General features: G+C 39.5%; 1 protein-coding gene across 1 annotated transcript in view; it reads right to left on the reverse strand.

Annotated features, from left to right (window-relative positions):
* RHOJ (ras homolog family member J) overlaps window positions 1–8,784 on the reverse strand; it is a 182,464-nt gene extending 173,680 nt beyond the window's left edge. The window contains exon 1 of the mRNA XM_006864572.1: window positions 8,293–8,784. Within this exon, the coding sequence (XP_006864634.1) occupies window positions 8,293–8,470 (178 nt within the window). The 5' untranslated portion in view covers window positions 8,471–8,784. The remainder of the gene's footprint in view (window positions 1–8,292) is intronic.
* Between the last annotated feature and the right edge of the window lie 12,673 nt (window positions 8,785–21,457).

Below are 21,457 nucleotides of genomic sequence, written 5' to 3' on the forward strand. Positions count from 1 at the left end.
ATGAAGTCAGACTAAGTGCCCATCAGTGGAAGAATGGATAAACAAACTTTGGTAAAATATAATGGAATACTATGCATCATTGAAGAATAACTATGAAGCTGCAAAATACATCATAACCTGGATGAACCTGGAAGACATTATGATGAATGACGTTGTTGTTGTTGTTAAGTGCCATTGAGTCAACTCTGACTCATAGAGACCCTGCACAGGTCCGAAATGCAGCTGGTGTCTTCGACCTTGTGGTTCACGGTCCAGTTCTTAACTGGTAGTGCCACACCACGAGTCCAATGAGTGAAATTAGTCAATCACAAAAAGACAAATACTGTATGAAATCATTATTGTAAAAGCTTAAGAAAAGGTTTACATACTGAAAGAAACATTCTTTGATGGTTACCAAGGGTGGGATGAAGGGGAGAGTCATTCACTAGATAAAGGGTAGACACTTTACAGGGAGGTACACATTTGGTAAATGGGGTATAGGTCAATAGTGATATATACACAACCTTGGAACAACAGGGTTCTGTACCTAGATCCATGGATTGAACATAGGCTGAATGAGTAAGGGAGGAAGAGTGGGATATATATATATATATATACCTTACTGGACTGTAAGGTCAGTTTGAACCACAGAGTCGGCAGTTCAAACCCATCATCTACTCCTCAGAAACCCTATACATATATATATATACACACACACACACAAATATATACACGTTTAAAAGAGGATATTTGTACATGAGGATTTATCTTTCATGCAAACACAACTATGATGTGGTGGAGCATGCAGCAGACAAAATAATGATAACTTCCTAGATATTATTAAACATCTTAAAACAATGAGTTGATGGGGCTGGGGGCATCATGGTCAATTGGCATAACATAGTCCACAAAGACAACATTTCACATCTTACTTGGGTGAGTAGCATCTGGGATTTTGAATGGCCATCTAAGGTGCAGCTCTTGGTCTCTCCATGTGTGGAAGTATGAGAGGTGATAAGAATTGAAAAGACTTGGATTCAATTAGTTTTATCAGCTAATAAGGGAACATGCGAACATCAGTCTCTATGACTCTGAGACCAGAAGAACTAGATGGTGCCCAGCTACACCACCAACTGCCCTGAATGGGATCACATTAGCAGGTACTGGATAGAGTGTGAGAAAATGTGGAACAAAACTCTAAATTATTTAATAATAATAATAAAACCAGGTTTACTGGTCAGAAAGAGACTAGAGGAACCTGACACTCTGTTCCTCAGCCACTCCTCAGGTATGTAAAGGAACTCACCCTTGTGGCCTAATTTTTAGCCAGGAACTAGAGCCGTTTATAATGGCGGACAACAACACTAGCAAGGTATTCTCACCTTGGAATGGTCAATTATTCAAAAATTAAAGGGCAACATTTTCCTAAGGCCAAAGTGGAGAAGGGATGGGAAGGTGGATGGACTGCAAATAGGAACCACAGGGAGGAAGCAAGGTAACTATTGTTGCAGGGAGGGGATTGTAATCACTGAGATGAAACAAAGTGTGTGATTTGTTGAATGTGAAGCTGATAATCTTGTCTGTAAACCTTCACTCAATTCACAGTAAAATGTTAAAAAGTAAAATGAAATAGTGTTCAAGAGCAAAGATGTCATTTTGACGTCTAATGTGCACCTGACCCAAGTCATATGCATATGAAACTTGGACAATGGATAAGAAAGACTATAGAATAAATTATGCATTTGAGATATGGTTTCGAAGGAGAATATTAAAAATACCATGGACTGCCAGAAGAATGAACAAACAAATCTTTTTTAGAAGAAGTACAGCCAGAATGCTCCTTAGAAGCCAAGATGGCAAGACTTCATCTCTCATATTTTGGACATCAAACTTAGAAGAAGGACCTCATACTTAGAAAAAGAGAAGGGTCAGCAAAAAATAGGAAGACTCCAAGGAGATAAATTGGCACAGTGACAGCAGCAATGGGTTCAAGCTTAACAACCATTGTGAAGATTACACCGGACCAGGCAGTGATTTGTAATGTTGTGCATAGGTAGCTATGAGTCACAACCGAATGGCATTTAACGACAACAATTGGAAGTATCAGCATGCAAAACTATGTCCCTTAGTCACCCTTCAGGCCTAGAACTGAAATCACCCCCATGGCTCAATTATCAACTAACCAATAGGCAGATCAATAAGGGTAACAATACACTAAGGAGATGCTTAGAATAAGCAACCTTAAGTTCAGAAGGTAGGAATGATTATGAAAGAAGAATTAATGGAAAGGGGAGGAAGTGGGATGACTGATGTTACATTCTAGGGATGAAACAAAATGTGCATGGATTGTTGAATGGAAAACTGCTCTGTAAACCTTCACCCAATTCACACACACACACAAAATAGTGACCAAACTGTGCGTTACTCAAAGTTTAGCTCACAAGGACCCTGTTCTTTGAGGCCTGAATTGATCACAATCTTTGGCTTGTCAGCTAAAGTTGGAATGCAGGAATACTAGAGCATGAAGCTAAAGAAAGATCTTTGGGGCAGAAAGAGTAGAAAAGAGGATGTTAGTGGGTTGATAAGAAATTGGCTCAGTAATGTTCAACGGTTCCTAAAACTGTCAACTGCCCATTATTGTCTATTCTTTCAGAAACTTCACTCAGCCAGTCATTTATATCTAAAGTGATTTATCCCTTAGTCCTGTGAGAGTTGTTTTAGGTTTCCTTTTGTTTACAAGAAATATAAAGGAATCTGATCCATTCTCTACAGACTCTCAGGTGTCTTCAAAAAGTACTAAAGAGAAATTCCGGAGTAATAATCCCAAATGTTCCAGAGGGAGTATGCCACAACCCTCTATAGTTAGACTTTGTTTTTAGTCACTCTTGCTGTCCTCACCCCCATGCCCCAGGTGGATTGGACATCTCATTTTCTCTCCCCTGCTTATTAAGATTGTGATTGAGTCTACTTTAGATTGATTGTCATTTAATTTGGTTTAAAAAGTTAGAACTGGCTTTTAGTTCTCTGTAAAAATAATTTTATTTTACATCTCACTCAGCTATTAGAATAACTAGATTTTCTCCCTTTTTCCTCCTTTCCATGAGTTGTGCTAATTTCCTTTATAGGCAGGCTGGTTTTGCAAGATTGACAAAGTGAGTTTCCAAACTATGTGTGTTTGACAAAGAAACTAGGAGGAATGAGTGAAAGCAGAAAGATCTGCAAATGAAATCAATTCTAACACAGAGGATGATGAAAATGATCAATCAGGTTTATCATGCAGAGAATTCAGCTGTTGTTGTTAAGTGTCATCTAGTTGACTCCGACTCATAGCAACCCTGTATAGGGTTTTCAAGGAGCGGCTGGTGAACTTGAACCGCTGACCTTGTGGCTCAAACCGACTTTGCGGTCCAGTGCATTATCTCACAGCATGTATTGCATTATCTCACAGCATGTATTCTCACACACATACAGGCCATGAACACAATCTAATTAACTCAAAATGCAAAGTAATTAAACTCAAAACTAAGTCTTCTCCTGATGCCACATGTCATGTGAAACATTTATTCCTAAAGATATTTTACCAGTGAAGGATCTGCTACAATATTCAAATCTAAAGACAGCATATGAGAAGAAATGTGAATGTTCCCTGGTAAGTTGTGGAAGTTTAAAAGGTCACTAAAGCATTTTGAGTTATCCTTTGATGGGAGTAGAAATCTGGGTCCAGAGATGTGTTCGAAGGCACACTCATAAAAAAATGCACAAACGAGCTTTTCTATCTTCATTCCACTTGCTCAGTCCTAGCCTTCAGATATTGATGATTTCTTTCTTTGAAATTTTTTATTGTAAATTGAGTGAAGGTTCACAGAGCACATCATCAGTTTTACGTTCAATAAATCATACACTTTGCTTTACCTTACGGATTGCAATCTCTTCCACATAACAACAGATACCCCATCCTTCTCATGATTCTTATTCCCACTCTACTCTCCTTCTCAACCCTTCTCATCTTTGTCCTCAGGGAAATAGTACCCTTTTGATCTTGAATTGTTGACCATTCCATGGTGAGCATACATTTTAAAATGCCATTTTGACTATCTATTGAGAGTCTGTTATATGCCAGGCTCTGTTTGAGCAGCTAGTATATATCAATGAGTAGGATAAAGTCCTTGCCTTCATGGAGTTTAAGTTCCAGTGTTTAAAATGATAAATACATAATGTCAGGGAATGTTAAAATGCCATGAAGCAAAGTACAGCAAGATAGCAGGTTATGCATTTTTGTTTTTGTTTTTTGTACATCAAAAAAAGGGGGGCGGTTTCTTGATAAAAGAAACAATTTAATTTTTGCTGGTTATAGAAGGGGAAGGAAATGATTCTTTGACATGGGTGATGGGGCCAGCAATATACAACTGGAGGGAGGTTGGCAGAGGGAAGTTGGGGGTGTTGGGAGACACAGGGAGGAATTCAGTGGTTATAGTGAATAGAGGTAAATTAAAGTATGTGCATGGAGGGGATTTGCAACCATGTAGTGAAGCAAAGTATGTGATTTGTTGAATGTAAAACCGATACTCTGTTCTATAAACTTAATTCACAATAAAAAGTTGAAAAAAAAAAAGATAGCAGGTTAAAGAGTGACTCTGTGGGTGTGAAATAATGATGCTAATTAAAGGCTTTTATGGGGAGAATATAGGGGATAAGTGTCAGATAATCAACCAGAGGATATGAATCAATAGAGAGTAAAAGAGTCCTGAACACTAAAGTATGACAACAGTTAGTGGTTGGGGAGAAATGAAGAAGTAGCAAAGGGCGTGGAGAAAGATTTGCCAATATGGGGAAATATGGTATCATAGAAATAAAGAGAAGAAAAAGTGCTCCAAAAATGAGACTCAGCAACCATAAAAAAATGCTCAAAGTAGATCAACTACGATAAAGACTAAGAAGTGACCACTGGATTTGGCAAGACTTGGACCTTTCCCTTAGGATAACAGAGCCTAGGTGGAATGGGCAAATAAGGAAAGATAAATTTCTATAAAACAGTGGAAGTTGAGTTTTAGAGTTGCAAACAAATCTCTGGAGATGAAATGAAGATGGATGGAGCAAGGAATTCTTCTTGAGGAGTCAAGAAATTCCACATGGAGGAGCAGTACTTTTAGCTTCTGGGGGATAGGAAGAAGGGATAATAACCAAGATTCATAAACCTTAAAACAATTCTTTCTACCTGTTGGTTGACTTTTTTTTTTCACAGTCACTCATATAAAAGCGATATTTCTCATCCCAGTATCCCATTACTATTAATCCATGTCAATTATCTGTCAATTATTGCATGATAACTATTTTTTAAGGACAATGAATACACTCCATTACATCCCATTTCATTTAGAGGATACTAGTTGAATCATATTTTTCTTGGTTGTTGTCATTATCTTTGAATTGAAATGTAATTCCCTTTCAGAATGGTATGGTAGCGTACATATCTTATTATTACTAATAATAGCTTTGTTGTTGCTGTTGTTGTTAAGTGCCATCAAGTTGGTTCTGACTCATAGCAAATCTATATAGGGTTTCCAAGAAGCAGCTGGTGAGTTTGAACTGCCATGCACTTAGTACCCTATGTAAGATATTGTCCTAACAACTTAACATGTAGTGATTTATTTTATTTTTTACAAACAACCCATGAACCAAATGCCTTTATTTATGATTTTTAAATGTGATAACAGGCATGGAGAGGCTTAGTAACTTTCTTGAGGTCACACAGTTAATAAGTGGCAGAGTCAGGGTAAGAACTTGGGTCTAAAACTCACCATCTTGAGCACTTCCATCTATCTCTATCTTACTATGATATTTCTTCTTTTCTGTCATGGACATCTATTCATGAAAAATCTTCTTTAAATGATAGGCTCGCTTTGAGCTGTGCATCAATTTTCTGAAGCCTCAATAACTCAGCTGCAGATTGTCATTTTAGAATGGGTCAGTGGGACTCAGGGATTGGATAACGAGAGTGCATTTGGTTCTTTTACGTTGAGATTCTCATATGACTGCCTAAGGATTCATATTCAATCAGATGGTGTGTGGGGTGATTAGTGATGAGAAAAGCCAGAGGTTTTATGATGGAGAAGATCCTTTCACTTCATTACATGTAACAGCACATGCCTTCATTCTCTTTTTAAGTTAATTGAAAGCACATGAGATGATTGTGATTTCAATGATATAACTCAAACAACGATGTAGAGGCATGCCTACTGTCTGCAGCAGGTACCAGTTGCCATTGAGTTGACTCATAACAAACACATGTGTTTCCAAGCAGAAGGTTTTTAATGGCTGAATTTTGGGGGAGTGGATCACCAGGCCTTTCTTCTGAAGCACTTTTGGGTGGACTGAAAACTCCAGCCTCTCAGTTAGCAGTTCAGTACATTCACCATTTACACCACCCAGGAACTTGCACTGGATACAGAGTGGCTGTAATTTGATTGAGTAGTCAAAACTCAAGATGTTTTGATGCACTTACAACAGAAAGCATATACATAATTGAAATATAAAATAATTTGATCGAATTGAATATAACTGCGGTTCTGCGTTTATTTGATTTCTAATGTGTGTGTGTGTTTTAATAGTTTGACTTTATTTCTAAAGACGATTTTCTCCTCTTCCTTCTGTACACTTATACTGCAACTGGTCCTCTCAACAGATGGGACTTTGGATTCATAACTTTCACAAGCTTTTGAAGTCTTTCTGTTTAGTAGACTTGAGGTCCCACATTTGATCTAAAGGCTCATAAAGTAAGGTACCAGTCAGAGTTCCCTTTTAGGACAAAAAGAAGCTCTAGAGTAAATAATCTTTGCTGAGATGTTTTCATGTGAAGAATCTGTTTAACTTTCTCAAGGTACAGTCCTCTCATTTTATAATTAGTTTGCCCTCTCAAAATCAAAGCCTACCTGTTCTTTATTCTGTTCTCTCCTTAAAATATTCTTCTGTAAGCAGTCATTATATTTTCAGGAAAGCCTGAAAAAGTCAGTATTAACATTTCCTCTGAACTTGTGCAAATATAGAGAAACCTGCTGGGAACTGGATATTATTTTCATTACGTTGTTTTCCCTATCTGCTCTGTAGTAATGCCATAAATCAAGAAAATGTCGGTGGAGGAGGGGACTTAGGTAATTGTTTAACTATGGAAAAGAAGCCACTTCCTATAAAAAGAGGATTCCAAACATCCACATAGCAAACCAAGCACTCACACAAGTTTCCTGTAGGCCATTTCCTCTTCTTTAAACCTGACTCAAAGCCAAGGTGAAGGAAGAGAAATTTCCCCCTCATAAAATCTCAAATCTCTGATAATCTATCATGTCGATTCACTTTGTTGAAAAAAAAAGTTACACAATTTAGATTAGTCTAAGCTTAAAGAAAGTCATAAACTTGCTTTTGAGGATCTTAATAAGATTTGTTTTTGGAAATTAAGAGGAAAAGTAAGGCTCAAAACAGACAGCTCTAGATAATGTTACCACACTGATGCCTAAAAAGTTCAAAAACTCAAAGAATCTAAGTCATCTAAGAGAATAAATCGTGGCTACCGTATCTTAAATGTCTTGATTTAAAATATTTTATGCCCAATTTTATCCTTTGGGGACATACTTGAAAATGATCCAGATTTAATTTTTGATCTTTACTTTTTTTTTTCTATATATATATTTATAAATATTTTAAAAAGTCAAGATGTAGATGAATAGAGATCTAAAGCCCTTTAATTACCCCCCCCTCCGACACACACCCCATATTTCTTGGTTTACAACACCAAGAAAACGAAAGTATAGTATTACGGCAGCAATTGTTACAGAAAAGCTAGTGCTCTGGTATCTATTACTCTTGCATTTTCGTTTATAAGTGGCAGGAGGTAACTATATGAAAAGTGGCCAGAATAGTTCTCATGCCAGTTGTGTATCTAGCGGAGTTTGTGGGTTTTTTTTTTTGAAGAAAAGAATTGTAATGCAATTATACTACATTTTAAAAACTGTTCACAGTAAAAGAAAAAAAAAAAGAAATCAATCTTTAGGCACATGATAAGTTAACATCTCTGGCACCAAAGCCTAAAAGACAGTAGATATTATGCCTCCAGTGTTAATTCATTTGATTTAAGGGTTGAGGGACGGTGTTGTAATATAAATTGATGTACAAATTATTCTCCTAACAATTCCAGCAAACTCCTTGTTTGTATGTTATGTCAAGCTACCTGCCAGGGTGGCTTTCAGTAACAACAGATATTAAACCAGGCCCGTCTGCCTCGCTCCCTGTGTGTGTGGAGACAGGTCTTCCACCCTCTCTTACCTGCATAGTGGTCAAACACTGTGGGCACGTACTCCTCTGGGAAGGCGTCATTGGCATAACTCATCAGCAGGCAAGTTTTACCCACGGCACCATCACCCACCACCACACACTTCAACATCTTCTTCTCGTCGCTTCCACGGCAGGCACAGCTGTTGTCATTTGCCTCTTTGCAGTTCATTCTTGTGGCTCCAGCTGCAAGGACTCCTGATGCTGTAGCTTCTCCGGCTTCTGCCAGAGCACATGAAGCGACGGGAAACAGAGTCAGACTGGAGTTTACTCTGCCTTACTTTGGGTACCTTGGCTCACACAGACATGGTCAAAGCAGCTGGTACATGCCCTCTTGCTCACCATCCTGGTCAAGAAAGGTAGCACACACTTGGGGGAATGATGAGAAGGGCTTGTCGCTTTGAATTAAGAAACACTCATTGTCACAGAAGTTCTAGAGGGTTCTTGGCAGTCTAGAAACTTCAGCAGCCTCAGGACTTCACTCTGTTCTCCCCTTGTCAGTCTGGTTCAGGACCTGATGGAATTTTGCTAAATCTTCCCCGTTTTCCACTTCACATCTAACATGGAGGAAAGCTGGACTTTTTAATGGAGTTTTCCCCTTGCTTCCTCCAGCTTGCCGAGTGTCAGGAAATCATGGGTTTCCTGCTGCATTCCATATTAGGATCAGTGGGCTGGGAAGGCTGCAACAATGGGAGCTGTGTGTGTGTGTGTGTTTGTACTTGTGGGGAACGATGCCAGGACATGGAGTGGGAAAACACTAGGGGTCCCACTGCAGACTCAAGCTGTCAGACTTCCTGTTTCATCCACTGCTGTGGGGCTGTTTGCCTGTGGCTGGCTGAGAAGAAACTGAAGACAGGATGAAACCCGGGCAAGACTGTCTGCCACAGAAACAGAGGGAATGGTTTCAGTGAGCAAGAGAGAATCACACCAGCAATTGTAAGATAACATATGACATCATCCCTGACTCACTCACCAGTTAAAAGCTTTGCAAATTAAAAACGGACAGCTCCTCACCCACTTAAATAAGAAACCTTTAGTGGTGATTCCCTGCACTAAAGCAGAAAACCCTTCAGAGTTACACTGAGAGGGAAATATTTTTGTAGGTCATAAGTAGAATATGTGTCAAGAGGTTTATAAACTGGCACATTTGAGCACTGCACTCAAACGTGTTTCCAACACGTTTTTATGATTGGAGCACATAAGAAATCAATCAGATGCAGGATCATTTGCATCTTCTTATTAGTAAATAAACACACATGTGCTTGGCTCCCACTTAGCAGTGATGGAAATGAGAGTGGGTAGGATGGCTTTGTGGTTTGTTTCAAATCTCAAATGCAGCTCTTGCTTGGAAGTTTCACTTTTTGATTTAGTTCTCTTCCCTTGGGTCAGCCTGGCCCTCTTCAGTTACAACGGAGCCATTGGCAGCTAATTTATTTGTCTATTGGGTCACTTACAATGAAGCCCCTTTGAAGCTCTATATTTGATTAATGCACTTGGACTTAGAAATGAAGTAGAATTCTGTATGCAATTTTGACAAATGGGTCAAATTTTTTTTTGATGGGAAACTGTTTTTCTTGGAGGATTTTTTTTTTTTTAAAGAATTTAAGTTATCCAATTACTTCAAAGAAGTTTCTTTCTTTCTTCTTCTTCTTCTTTTTTTTTTTTGTATTTTCTTTTTTGGTGGGAGAGCAGTTTAATAAATGTCTAGTAGCGTAGTGGTTACGAATCGGGCTGCTAGTCTCACGTTCATCAGTTCGAAACTGCCAGCAGTAACGCGCGAGAAAGATGAGGCTTTTTTACTCCCGTAAAGATTTACAACCTCGGGAACCCTGTACAGGATCGCTATGAGTCAGAACTGGCACATAACCACCACTACCATATATATGTAAAAATATATACACGTATGTCCTGGTGCGGCGCTGTGGGTTAATGCGCCAGACTGCAAAGCTGTTTGAACTGCAAGTCTTTTTTACTCCGGTAAAGATTTACAACCTCGGGAACCCTGTACAGGATCGCTATGAGTCAGAACTGGCACATAACCACCACTACCATATATATGTAAAAATATATACACGTATGTCCTGGTGCGGCGCTGTGGGTTAATGCGCCAGACTGCAAAGCTGTTTGAACTGCAAGGTCAGCGGTTAAAGCTCACCAGGTCCTCCTTGTAGACCCTATACAGGGTCGCAGCCGACTCGACGGTACTTTACAACATATATGTGTATATATACACACACACGCATGTGTGTGTGTACTGGAATCCTGATGTGACACTGTAGAATAAGCACTGGACTGCTAATTGCAAGGTCGGTGGTTCAAACCTACCAACTGTTCCTTGGAAACCCTATACAGGGTCGTTATGAATTGGAACCAACTCCTCGACACTTAACAATACATATGCTGCTGTATAATAGATAAAGCCTCAAACATCTTGTTTTTCATTATAGTAACATTTGCCGTAGCGCAGTGTGTCCCATATTTCTTTCTTTTAAGGGGTGGTGCTTCCGTCACGTTATGGTGCTTCAACTATGTTACATGGCAGTAACAACCAGTCCCCAAAGTTCAATGATTTCAAGTAACCCATTTATTTTTTTAGTACAGTATACCACTGTTGTGTATTATCTTTACTTAAGGATCTAGGCTGATGGGCAGCCACATTGAGAACAGTGACAAGCACTGTGGAAGAGGAAGAAATGAATGTGGTTAAGTAGAACTGGCTCTAAATCGCTTCCTGATGGAAGCAACAATTCAGCTCACTTTCATTGGCCAAAGCAAGTATGTGCCCATGCTTGACTCATAATCTTACCAAGTGTGAAGGAGAGAAACAAATATTCAGGGGAACAATCTGAAGGACTAAGAAGGAGATGGTTTAGTTGAGGCTAAGTTTTCACTGTGAAAGTTGAATTGTTTATATTTATGTACCATTCTGAAGCATTTAAGGTCACCTACATGTGGAGTCCTGGTGTGGCACTGTAGGACAAGCACTGGACTACAAGGTCGTTTGAACCACAGGTTGGCGGTTCAAATTCACCAACTGGTTCTAGGGAACCCAATACAGGGTCGCTATGAGTCAGAAATAACTCTGTGGCCCTCAATAACAAGAAGTGACTTATATGTACTCATGTGGCACTGCAGAATAATGCACTGGACAGCAAGGTCAATTTGAATCACAAAGTCAGCGGTTCAAACCCACCAACCGCTCTACGTTATACAGGGTCGCTATGGGTCGAAACTTACTCAATGGCACTTAACAACAACATTTTCGTTCAGTCTGATTGGAACATCTAAAATGTCCAACAATAAAAGTACAATTTGTAAACTTTTGTATTTCTTCTCACAAAAGCAGCCTGAGTGGGAAGGTGGTGCCAAATAGCTCAATACAGGTAAAGGAATGATTGACAGACAGTGTCAAGAGCCTAATCCTACATAGGGACATGATCACTTCCAGCACGAGGTGATGCTATGTTTTTGGCAGAACTTTGAGGGGCTATGTCTTTTATCTTGTCCCTGAGATAAAGGACAATTATGTGCCATTCAAATTTGTGGTTCTGAAACATGGCTGCTTAGGCAGATTAATTCAGAGGCTGCATTCCTCTACCGCAACTTGGTCCTAGCTCTCCTAGCACTTGACTTAGGGAAAACTTGGGAAATTGGACTGAGGTGAAATTTTGACATAACTATGGACAATCTAAGGAGCTCTGGTAGCGTAGTGGTTATGAATCAGGTTGGGAACCGCAAGGTCAGCAGTTCGAAACTACCAGCTGTTCCGTGGGAGAAAGATGAGGGTTTCTGCTCCTGTAAAGATTCACAGCCTTGGAAACCCTGTACAGGGTCGCTATGAGTTGAAATCGACAACAGCAACAAATGGACAATCTAGACCAAAATCAGACCACAGATATTTAAATCCATGCCCCGATTGCTATGTGGACTGAAAATTAAAAGAATTGTTACGTGGACTGAAAAATCAAAGGACTGGTACATTCACCAGATTGGCCAGCTAGGATTAATGCAAACATGAGTCATGGTCATTGAGAATGTTGTCTGTATTTCTCAAAATAAACTTGTTTTGTTATTGTTTCACTCATTCACTTCCATTGAATTCATTTTGACTCATAGCTATGTTGTTGTTGTTGTTGTTGCTGTTGTTAAGTGCCAAGAGTGGAAACTATTTAGAGTTTATGAAGGGCAGCTTGTGGGTTTGAATCACCCACCATGTGGTTAGCAGTTCAGTGCTTATCCTACAGAGCCTCGTAAGGACTCTGCAGTGACCCAGTTGTTGTTGTTGTTGTTGTTGTTAAGTGCCATCAAGTCGGTTCTGACTCATAGCGGTTTCCAAGGAGTGCCTGGTGAATTTGAACCACTGACCTTATGGTTCAAACTGACCTTGTGGTGCAATGTTTTATCCCACAGTGCCATACCAGGACTCTAGTGACACTATAGAGCACAGTAAAACTGTTCCTTAGGCTTTCTGAGATTATAAATCATTACAGGAAGAGACAGCCTCATCTTTCTCTCTGCTATTGCTTATCAACCCCTGAATTAACTATTTATGGTGAAAAACTTGAGACACCCTAGCAAAAATTAGAAAATAGTTGAAATGTAAATATCTCGGTTTGCTGATTATGTGAAACATAATCTCTATGTCAGAATAAATCCTTTTAAATCTGAAAAGTTTGACCTTAACCAGAATAATAGAATAGGAAAAAAATGTTATTGTTATTAGGTACGATAGAGTTGGTTCCAACTCATAGTGACCCTATGTACCACAGATCAGAACACTGTCTCATTTTCTTAAAAACTATGTAAATGCAATTCAGCGTTGTTCTTATAGGTCCATGAGTCTATTCTGTTTTTGTCAAGAATATATTTCAATTCCAAAGACTTATAGGTATAAATGTAGAAGTGATATAAGACTAATTGCTAAAATATTCTTTTTCAGATGTTGTATTTTTGTAACTGGGACCATGTAAATGGTTGAGTAGTGGTTTCATAACCTTTAATTATTTGGTTTACCTCAAGCACCAAGTTTACACAAATTTACCAGGACATGGTGAAATCCTGTTGGCTGAATTTCACTGCTTTTCCCAAGAGATCTTAACTTCTTGGCTCCCTCTTGTCCTTTGGATTTACATGAATATCCTCAAAAGCCTTTAGGAAAACATTTTTATTTTTGCATACATTTCAGATTCTTCTAATTGTTTCCAGTTTTATTGTGACTTTTATAAAAGAGTTTAGGCATCTCTCCTTCTCTCCTCCATCTTTTATACAATATAATGGGGTCAGATATTCTGATTCTGGATTAGCTTCTACCCAGGAGGCTATGTTGACATTAATCTTAGGAACATGGATTCTACACGGGTAATGATGAGTCTAGAATGTCTAGCTGAACCACATACCACGCCCATTCCAGAGAAAGCCCTCTCTGAGATGTTAGACCTCTAGTGGTGGTGGGGGCGGGGCAGTGTGAATGAGAAGAGACTGTGGAGTTTTTGGTATTCTGACCCAAACCTCCCACTGGACCTCCACCTCAAGGTCAGTTGGAGGTACTGCTAAAACTGAACAGTCTATTCTAGGACTGACCTGGACTGGAAACAACCCTCCCCAAGGGGAATGAGTCATCCTCACCATCATGAAAACTCATGTTATTGACATTTTTATCCATCAGGTCACCTGCACTCAGTTTCTCTCTGTGGCCCATAACAGTCAAATTTTCTTGGATGTCATCATTTTATAGTTTCTAAGAGGGCTTTCTTTTTCTTACTTGGTGGTGGTGGTGGTGTGCCGTAGAGTCAGTTCTGACTCAAAGCAACCTTGCCTAGGGTTTCCGAGGCTGCAGATCTTTACAGGAGCAGAAAACCTCATCTTTCTCCCATGGAATGGCTGGTAGTTTCAAACTGCTTTCCTAGAGGTTAGCAGCCTGACTAGTAACCACCATGCGACCAGAGCTCTATTTTCTTACTTGGTCAGAACCAACTCCATGGAATTTAATAACAACAACAATCAGCTTCTGAAATTCAGTCAATGAAAAAAAAACACCTTATAGGTTACAGTAGTTCTAGTCATAACCAATCATAGGAAAAGTGCAACATTTCATTTCACTGTGCATGTCAGCACAGCAGTTGACAGCAATAATAGTCTTTATAACTCTCTTTATTCGGATACAGGGGATTTCTGGGCACAAATTAATTAGTAAATGAGTTGTTCAGAAAGGATAGCTGGGCACATTAAGTCACGGAGTAGAATTATATTACTCTTTGCATTTAATATTTTATCACCAAGAAGTTGGTTGGTAACTTGTAGGTGTTCAGGAAAACTCACTTTTGTGTTTCATCCAATTATAGCAATCAAAATGCCTCCTTGTATCCAGCAGAATGCTTTGTCCTCTACTATTATTGTTGCTGTTGTTAAGTGCCGTCGAGCTTGTTCTGACTCAGAGAGACCTACTATAGGGTTTCCGAGGTACAGAAACCTTTTGGACCTTGTGGTTCAAACTGACCTTGCAGTCCAGTGCTTGTCCTATAGTGCCATACAAGAACTCTCTACTATTATTGTTGTTGTTGTTAAGTGCCATCGAGTCAATGCCGACACATAGTGACCCTGTATAGGGTTTCCAAGGAGCAGCTGGTGAGCTTGAACCACCAACCTTGCAGTTCCAGTGGCTTTTCAGTCTGGCACATTAACCCACAGCATCACACCAGGACGCTCTACTGTTATTAAGACACTTCAAGTTCTCAGTCTATGTACATTATGATTTTTTGATATATGACAAAGATGCTACCACAGTGCATCCTAAGTAGAGGGAAAAACTTGAGTTGTCTTTTCAGAAGCGGTAAAGCTTTCCAGTCTTTCTTATTCTCCCCAGAGATGCCACAGGCACATACAATAAAGGATGGCAGATTGTGTCCTGGCCCTGAGCTTAGTTCAGCCTGTGGCAGTGGACTTGTGAAGGTTGCCCACCTTACACAGTGATTGTACAATGTGAGTAGGACTGTCATGATCGATAAGGTTTTTATTAACTGAATTTCAGAAGCTGATTGCTGTTGTTGTTTTTAAGTGCCACAGAGTCAGTTCCAACTCATAGCAACCCTGGTATAGGATTTCGTAGGAGCAGCTGGTGGTTTTGAACTGCCAACCTGGTGATTAGTAGTCCAGTGCTTATCTTACAGTGTCATACCAGGACTCCAAATACAGTGTCAGGAATATATTGTTGTTGTTAAGTGCTGTTGAGTCAGTTCTGACCCATAGTGACCCCGTAGAGGGTTTCCAAGGAACAACTGGTGAGCTTGAACCACCAACCTTGCAGTTCAAACCAACTTTGCAGTCTAGCTCATTAACCCACAACGCCACAGCAGGATTCCCAGAACTAGATTGTTGTTGTTGTTAAGTGCCATCGAGTCAGTTCCAACCCATAAGTGACCCTGTATAGGATTTCAAAGGAGTAGCTGGTGAGCTTGAACCACCGACCTTGCAGTTCAAATAACTTTGCAGTCTGGCTCATTAACCCACAATGCCACACCAGAAGTAGATTAGCAGGTCTTTTTTCTTAGTTCTGCTCAGTCTAGAAGTTCTACCTAAACCTTTTGAGTATCAAAGCAACACATATGCCTCATTAGTAGATTGGTGGTAGCTGTGCATTGGATGGGACTAGAACCTGGGTTTCCCACATAGAAGGTGAGAATTCTACCATTGCATTATCACCGTCTTCCTGACAGGGAGCAAGTGAGAGCACAGCTGGACTTTCAGATTCAGTTCCTGTTCATGATAGGGACTGGGAAAAAAAATCTGGAAACTAACCACTGGCTGGATTGGTAAAAGAGAGAATTGGAATAAAACAAAACAAAAGAAAAAACCTTCAAACAGAGCTATGAAAATTTTCCAGGACAAAAGAAGGAAGAGAATTGAAGTCTTCCACAATTGTGACCCCAGTAACCATGGGTAGGGGGGTTGATGGAGTCATCATGTGAAAAGACATATGGCCTTCAGATTGAATGCTCTAGAAAAGACTTCCACTTATTGTCAAGACAGAGATTTCTTCCAAAGTTTTTATTTTCCAGGCAATTTATGAAATGCCTTTCTTTTGGTTTATACTTTTCTATTCACACTTTACCATGCTGATTTACATATTTAAAGCACCGTGGGTGGTTAAGTAATGTTAAATAATGGAGTTTGCTTGCTTTTATTGTTTTGAATCTTATTATGTTTGGAGATTTTTTTGCATTTGACTTCACTTTCTGAGAAATTGATTTTATTTATTTATTTATTTATTTATTTTTGCTAAGCATAGTTTTAATAGTTTAATGTACTTTTGACTCTTATTTTTTTTAAAATTGTGATTAGGGTGTAAGTTTACAGCAAATTAGTTTCCCATCCAATAATCCATATACATTTTGTTTGGTAACATTGATTACAAATTCCTACAATGTAACAGCACTTTCTCCAACTCCTTCCCAATTCAGATAAAATGTGTATGAATTATTGGATGGAAAACGAATTTGCTCTGTAAACTTATATCCAAATTATAATAAAAAAAAATAAATAAGAGGCTAAAGTTTCTATCTGTCCTTTCTTACCCCTTTCTGCCTTCTAAACTTTGTTGTTAATTTTTGTTAAGTGCCATTGAGTCAGTTCCAATTCACAGCAATCCTGTATAGGGTTTCTGAGGAGTTGCAGCTCAACCTGACCTTTCAGTCCAGTGCATTAACCTGCAGTGCACACCAGGACTTCGTTATACTGGGCAAATGCTGCCCTTTTGGTCTCTATGGCTGATTGTTCCAAGGAGTGTGTACTTCCCTTATGTTATTGGTCACCTATTGTTATTGTTATTATTAAGTGCCCTCAAGATGGTTTCAACTCATAGTGACCCTGTATCGGGTTCCAAGGAGTGGCTGGTGAGTTTGAATTGCTGACTTTGGGGTTCAAACCGACTTTGTGGTCCAGTGCTTATCCTACAGCGCCACACCAGGATTCCATCGTTCACTTGCAGACCTGATTGTTGTTTGGCTGAAAGTTTTAAGCCCCTGGGGTGAGTTCGTTTGTAGGTTTGAAGGGTGACAAACGACCTTAATCTCAGAGATTTCACCAGTCTCTATCAGATCAATGAGCCTGGCCTTTTTTATGATTTTAAGTTTTTTCTACATTTTTCACCTATCCTTTCCAGGACCTTCCATTGTATTCCCTTTCAGAGTGGTCAGCAGTAATAGCCAAGAACCATTTAGTTCTTCTGGTCTCAGGGTTGTGGAAGCTGAGGTTCCTGCGGTCCATCAGTCCTTAGGATTGTTTCAATTTGTCTTTGATTTTCTCCATTTTCCTTTGCTTTGGATGGGGGGAGAGCAATAGTTGGTCCTTAGATGGCCATCTGCAGGCTTATAAAACCCTAGCTGCCTGGTGTGGTGCTGTAGATTAAGGCGCCAGACTGCAAAGCCGCTTGAACTGCAAGCTTGGTGGTCCTCAGAAACCCTATACTGGGTCACTAGGCGTCGGACCCGATTTGATGGCACTTAACAACAACAACAAAGCTACTTGCCAAAGTAGGATGTAGAACATTTTCTTTGTGGACAATATTATGCCAACAACGTGTTATGCCAACTGATCTTGATTTCCCCCAAATCATAATTGATTTTGTGAGAATGTATATCTCGTGTGTGTTTTGGAAGCCTAAAGGTAACTTATTTTTAATTTAAATTTATGTAATAAATTACATCATTTTTAGTGACTTTATAATGGGAAAGTTGGTACTATGTTTACAATGGTGCGGCTCTTTAAAATTTCAAATGTTCTTTCACCTAACCTTTATCTGACTCTTGTATGTACAATGGAGGAGTCCTGGTATGGCGCTGTAAGTTAAGGCACCAGACTGCAAAGCCATTTGAACTGCAAGGTCGGTGGTTTAAGCTCACCAGCTGCTCTTCGGAAACCCTATACAGGGTCGCTATGGGTCAGAAATAACTCGGCGGCACTTAACAATAACATGTCCAAAGGAAGGTGGTCCTTCAAAACTGCTCACATCTAAAAGCATTCACAGTTAATTCCAATGACGTCAAAGCCCAAGTACCCCCATTTCTTTATCTCAAATATGAAGCCTTTATAGTAGTATCTGACAACTCTGTGTATACCCAAAGATTTATTCTTTTCAAATTAAATTTTTTATGATCTCAAAATCTTAACTAAGTCTCAGTCTTTTTAAATCTGGAAGGGACTTACAAAATTATCAACTCCAACTTTCCACACAATAAAGGAATGATTTTTATACCATGCTTCCCACTGTGTGTCCTCTTCATAAATACTGTTGTGTACTATGTCAAACAATAGTGACTTTGATTTACTGTTTTACTTACCAGGGTGTAGTTGGCTCTGGAAGAGATATTTTTTGTTTTATCCTTCCAAGATGTCTTTCCTCTTATGGTAACAGCACTGTAATTTTCCTCTGGGGGAACCTTTCTCTTCTATACTCAGCCCAAGTTGTTCTAAAAGGGCTGATCCCATCTGTAATCCAGGAGTGGGCACATGATCCAAGTTTTGAAATTATTTCAGGGATTTTCAATGAAGTTCCCCAGTAAGAAGTGCTTTCCATCTACAAGCTTGTTGGGGCCATTTTTGCCACTAATAGAAAGAGCCTTCCTGATGCTGATAATAATGTTGATAATAACATATTTTATATTTTTAAACCCATTTAATTCCCCTTCAGCAAACCCTTTGAAGTAAATATGATTTTTCCCATTAAATCACAGGTTACGTCAGGTGATGTGCTTAATATGAAATGGTTAGCAAGTGGTGGATTCATTATTCTAAATACTAGTTCTAGGATCCATGCTTTTAACCATTATAGTACTGGTTGTTGTTGTTGTTATGTGCCATGGAGTCTGTTCTGACTCATAGCGACCCTGTGCAGGCTGTAAATCTTTATGGGAGCAGAAAGCCTCATCTTTCTCCTGCAGAACAGCTGGTAGTTTCTAACTACTGACCTTAAGGTTCACAGCCCGATTCATAACCACTACACTACCAGAGCTCCTTATATTACTAGAAGGATAGAGAAAAAAGCTTCCTAATCACATAATTTCAAGCCTACCATTCCTAATATGGCAAAGGTTTAGAAAGATTTGAGATAATTTCTTAGCAAGCTCTAGCTTTCCCTTGTACATAAACAAATATATTCTCATTTTACTTGTGGTGCCTTGAATTTGCTTGATATGGTTTTTCTATCCAAAGTCTTCTTAATTCTCACCACACGATTGGATAGAAACATGCAAATAAGGCATATAGGACTCTAAGTCTGGGATTGGTTCGTTTTGCCCTCCAACTGTGCTTGAAAGGAGCCATCTCAGAAGCAAAGGTGAAAGGACCATCAGGAAGGAAGAGCATGAGTGAAGTGTGTGATCTCTACCTAGAGAAACAGCAACGGCAGAGGCAGTAGCATGGACAGACAGAACAGCTTTGAGCTGTATAGACCCATGGACTGAATAAAGCTGAGTGCCCATGGGCAGCAGACTGGCTTAAAGAATGTGCCCTTTGGGCAATCACAGACTAGCTAAAAGAATGTTGTAATATTTACCTGAGCAGGGCCTTGGTCAAGACAAGAGTGAGGCATTATGGCAGACAAGAGGTGTTCTTGACTAGAAAACTGTGCCCTGAGTCGGTTGTGATCCTGAATTGTACTCTGTTCACTTCCCTAATAAGCCCACAGTCATGAGTATTGTTGTGAATTCTGTGTGGCCATGACAATGGGTTATTGAACCCAGATGTAAAGCTGAGAGTGCTGTGGGAGGGATGGATGGTGTCCGAATATGGTAAAGAAGATTGTAGGGTGGAGGCACGTCTGACTTCCACTTCATAGGAATCAGCCTTGGGCGGATTTTGAGTTTGATTCTCTTTGCTCCCTTTGAAGCCAGGGGAAGTCAGGCATGCTCCCCACATGGTCTTTCTATTCGTTTCAATTAATTTAGAGTTGTTGTGAAGTGCCGTCAAGTAGATTCTGACCCATAGTGACCCTGTATAGGGTTTACAAGGAAAAACTGGTGAGCTGGAACCAACCTTACAGTTCAAAGAGACTTTTCAGTCCAGCACATTAACCCACAGCACCATACCAGGACTCCTTGCATTTGTACTTGAAAGAACCCTGATCAGTACTTGCATAAAAGATGGGAAAGTCTTGGATAAATTATGTTTTGCCATTTGATCATTGAGACAATACCTCTGTGTGCTTAACAAATCTATGACCTGCTCAAGGAGAATTCTGGGTGTATGTGATTATAATTTGAGTTTAGATGTTGTATTAGTTTTCTAGGGCACCATAACAAAATCCTACAAAGTGAGTGACTTTAAACCACAGACTTTTATTGTATCACAATTCTGGATGCTCAGAATATGAATTCATGACATCAATAGGGCCATGTTTTCAATGTTTTCTAAAAGTGAATATTTTTCCTTGTGTCCTCCAGCTTCTAGTAGCCCCATGTGTTTTTGGTGCTTCTTGCTAATAGATGCAATAAAGGTCATATACTATTATTATGTTTTTGTGGGGGGAGATAATTCAATCCATAATAGGCTGCCTTCAGCATGCCCATCATATCCTTCCCTTGAAATACATTCATCCCATTCCAGTCTTAACTCATTCTAGTGTCAACTCGCAGTAGTCTAACTCCAAAATCTCATCTTCTAAGTAATGTAAAGCAAGCATGAGTGAGACTCTGGGTATGTCTTACTCAGGAAAAAAAAAATTCCCTCCATCTGTGACCCAGTAAAATCTCGAGTACAGGCTACCTGCTTCCACAGCACAATGGTGGTGCAGATATTCCCTTCCAAAAGGGAGAGATTGGGAGGGAAAGATGTTTCATGTATCCAAAGCAAGTCCAAAAGCATCATAAGACAATTATATTTCAAGAGTTGAAACTAATCCTCTGTTCTCCTAGTCCACCCAGAAGCAATCCCTTTCTCCTAGTCCAATGGGTACTCCTGTTCCTCTTTCTTGGGTAGAGCCTCTGGCATTCTCTTGGCATTCTCTGTGCTAGGGCCAGATTCATCTCTGTCATGGATTAGGTGGGATATGCTGATAGATTTAAGCCAATCAATCTTCACTCCTGATGCCCACACAACTCAAGGGCTAAAATATTGGGATCAGGGGTTGGGGAAGAAACTCCAGATACTGACATTAACAAGAGAGTTG

The sequence above is a fragment of the Chrysochloris asiatica genome, unplaced genomic scaffold (genome assembly GCF_000296735.1).
Source record: "Chrysochloris asiatica unplaced genomic scaffold, ChrAsi1.0 scaffold00067, whole genome shotgun sequence".
In the NCBI taxonomy this organism is placed as follows: Eukaryota; Metazoa; Chordata; class Mammalia; order Afrosoricida; family Chrysochloridae; genus Chrysochloris; species Chrysochloris asiatica.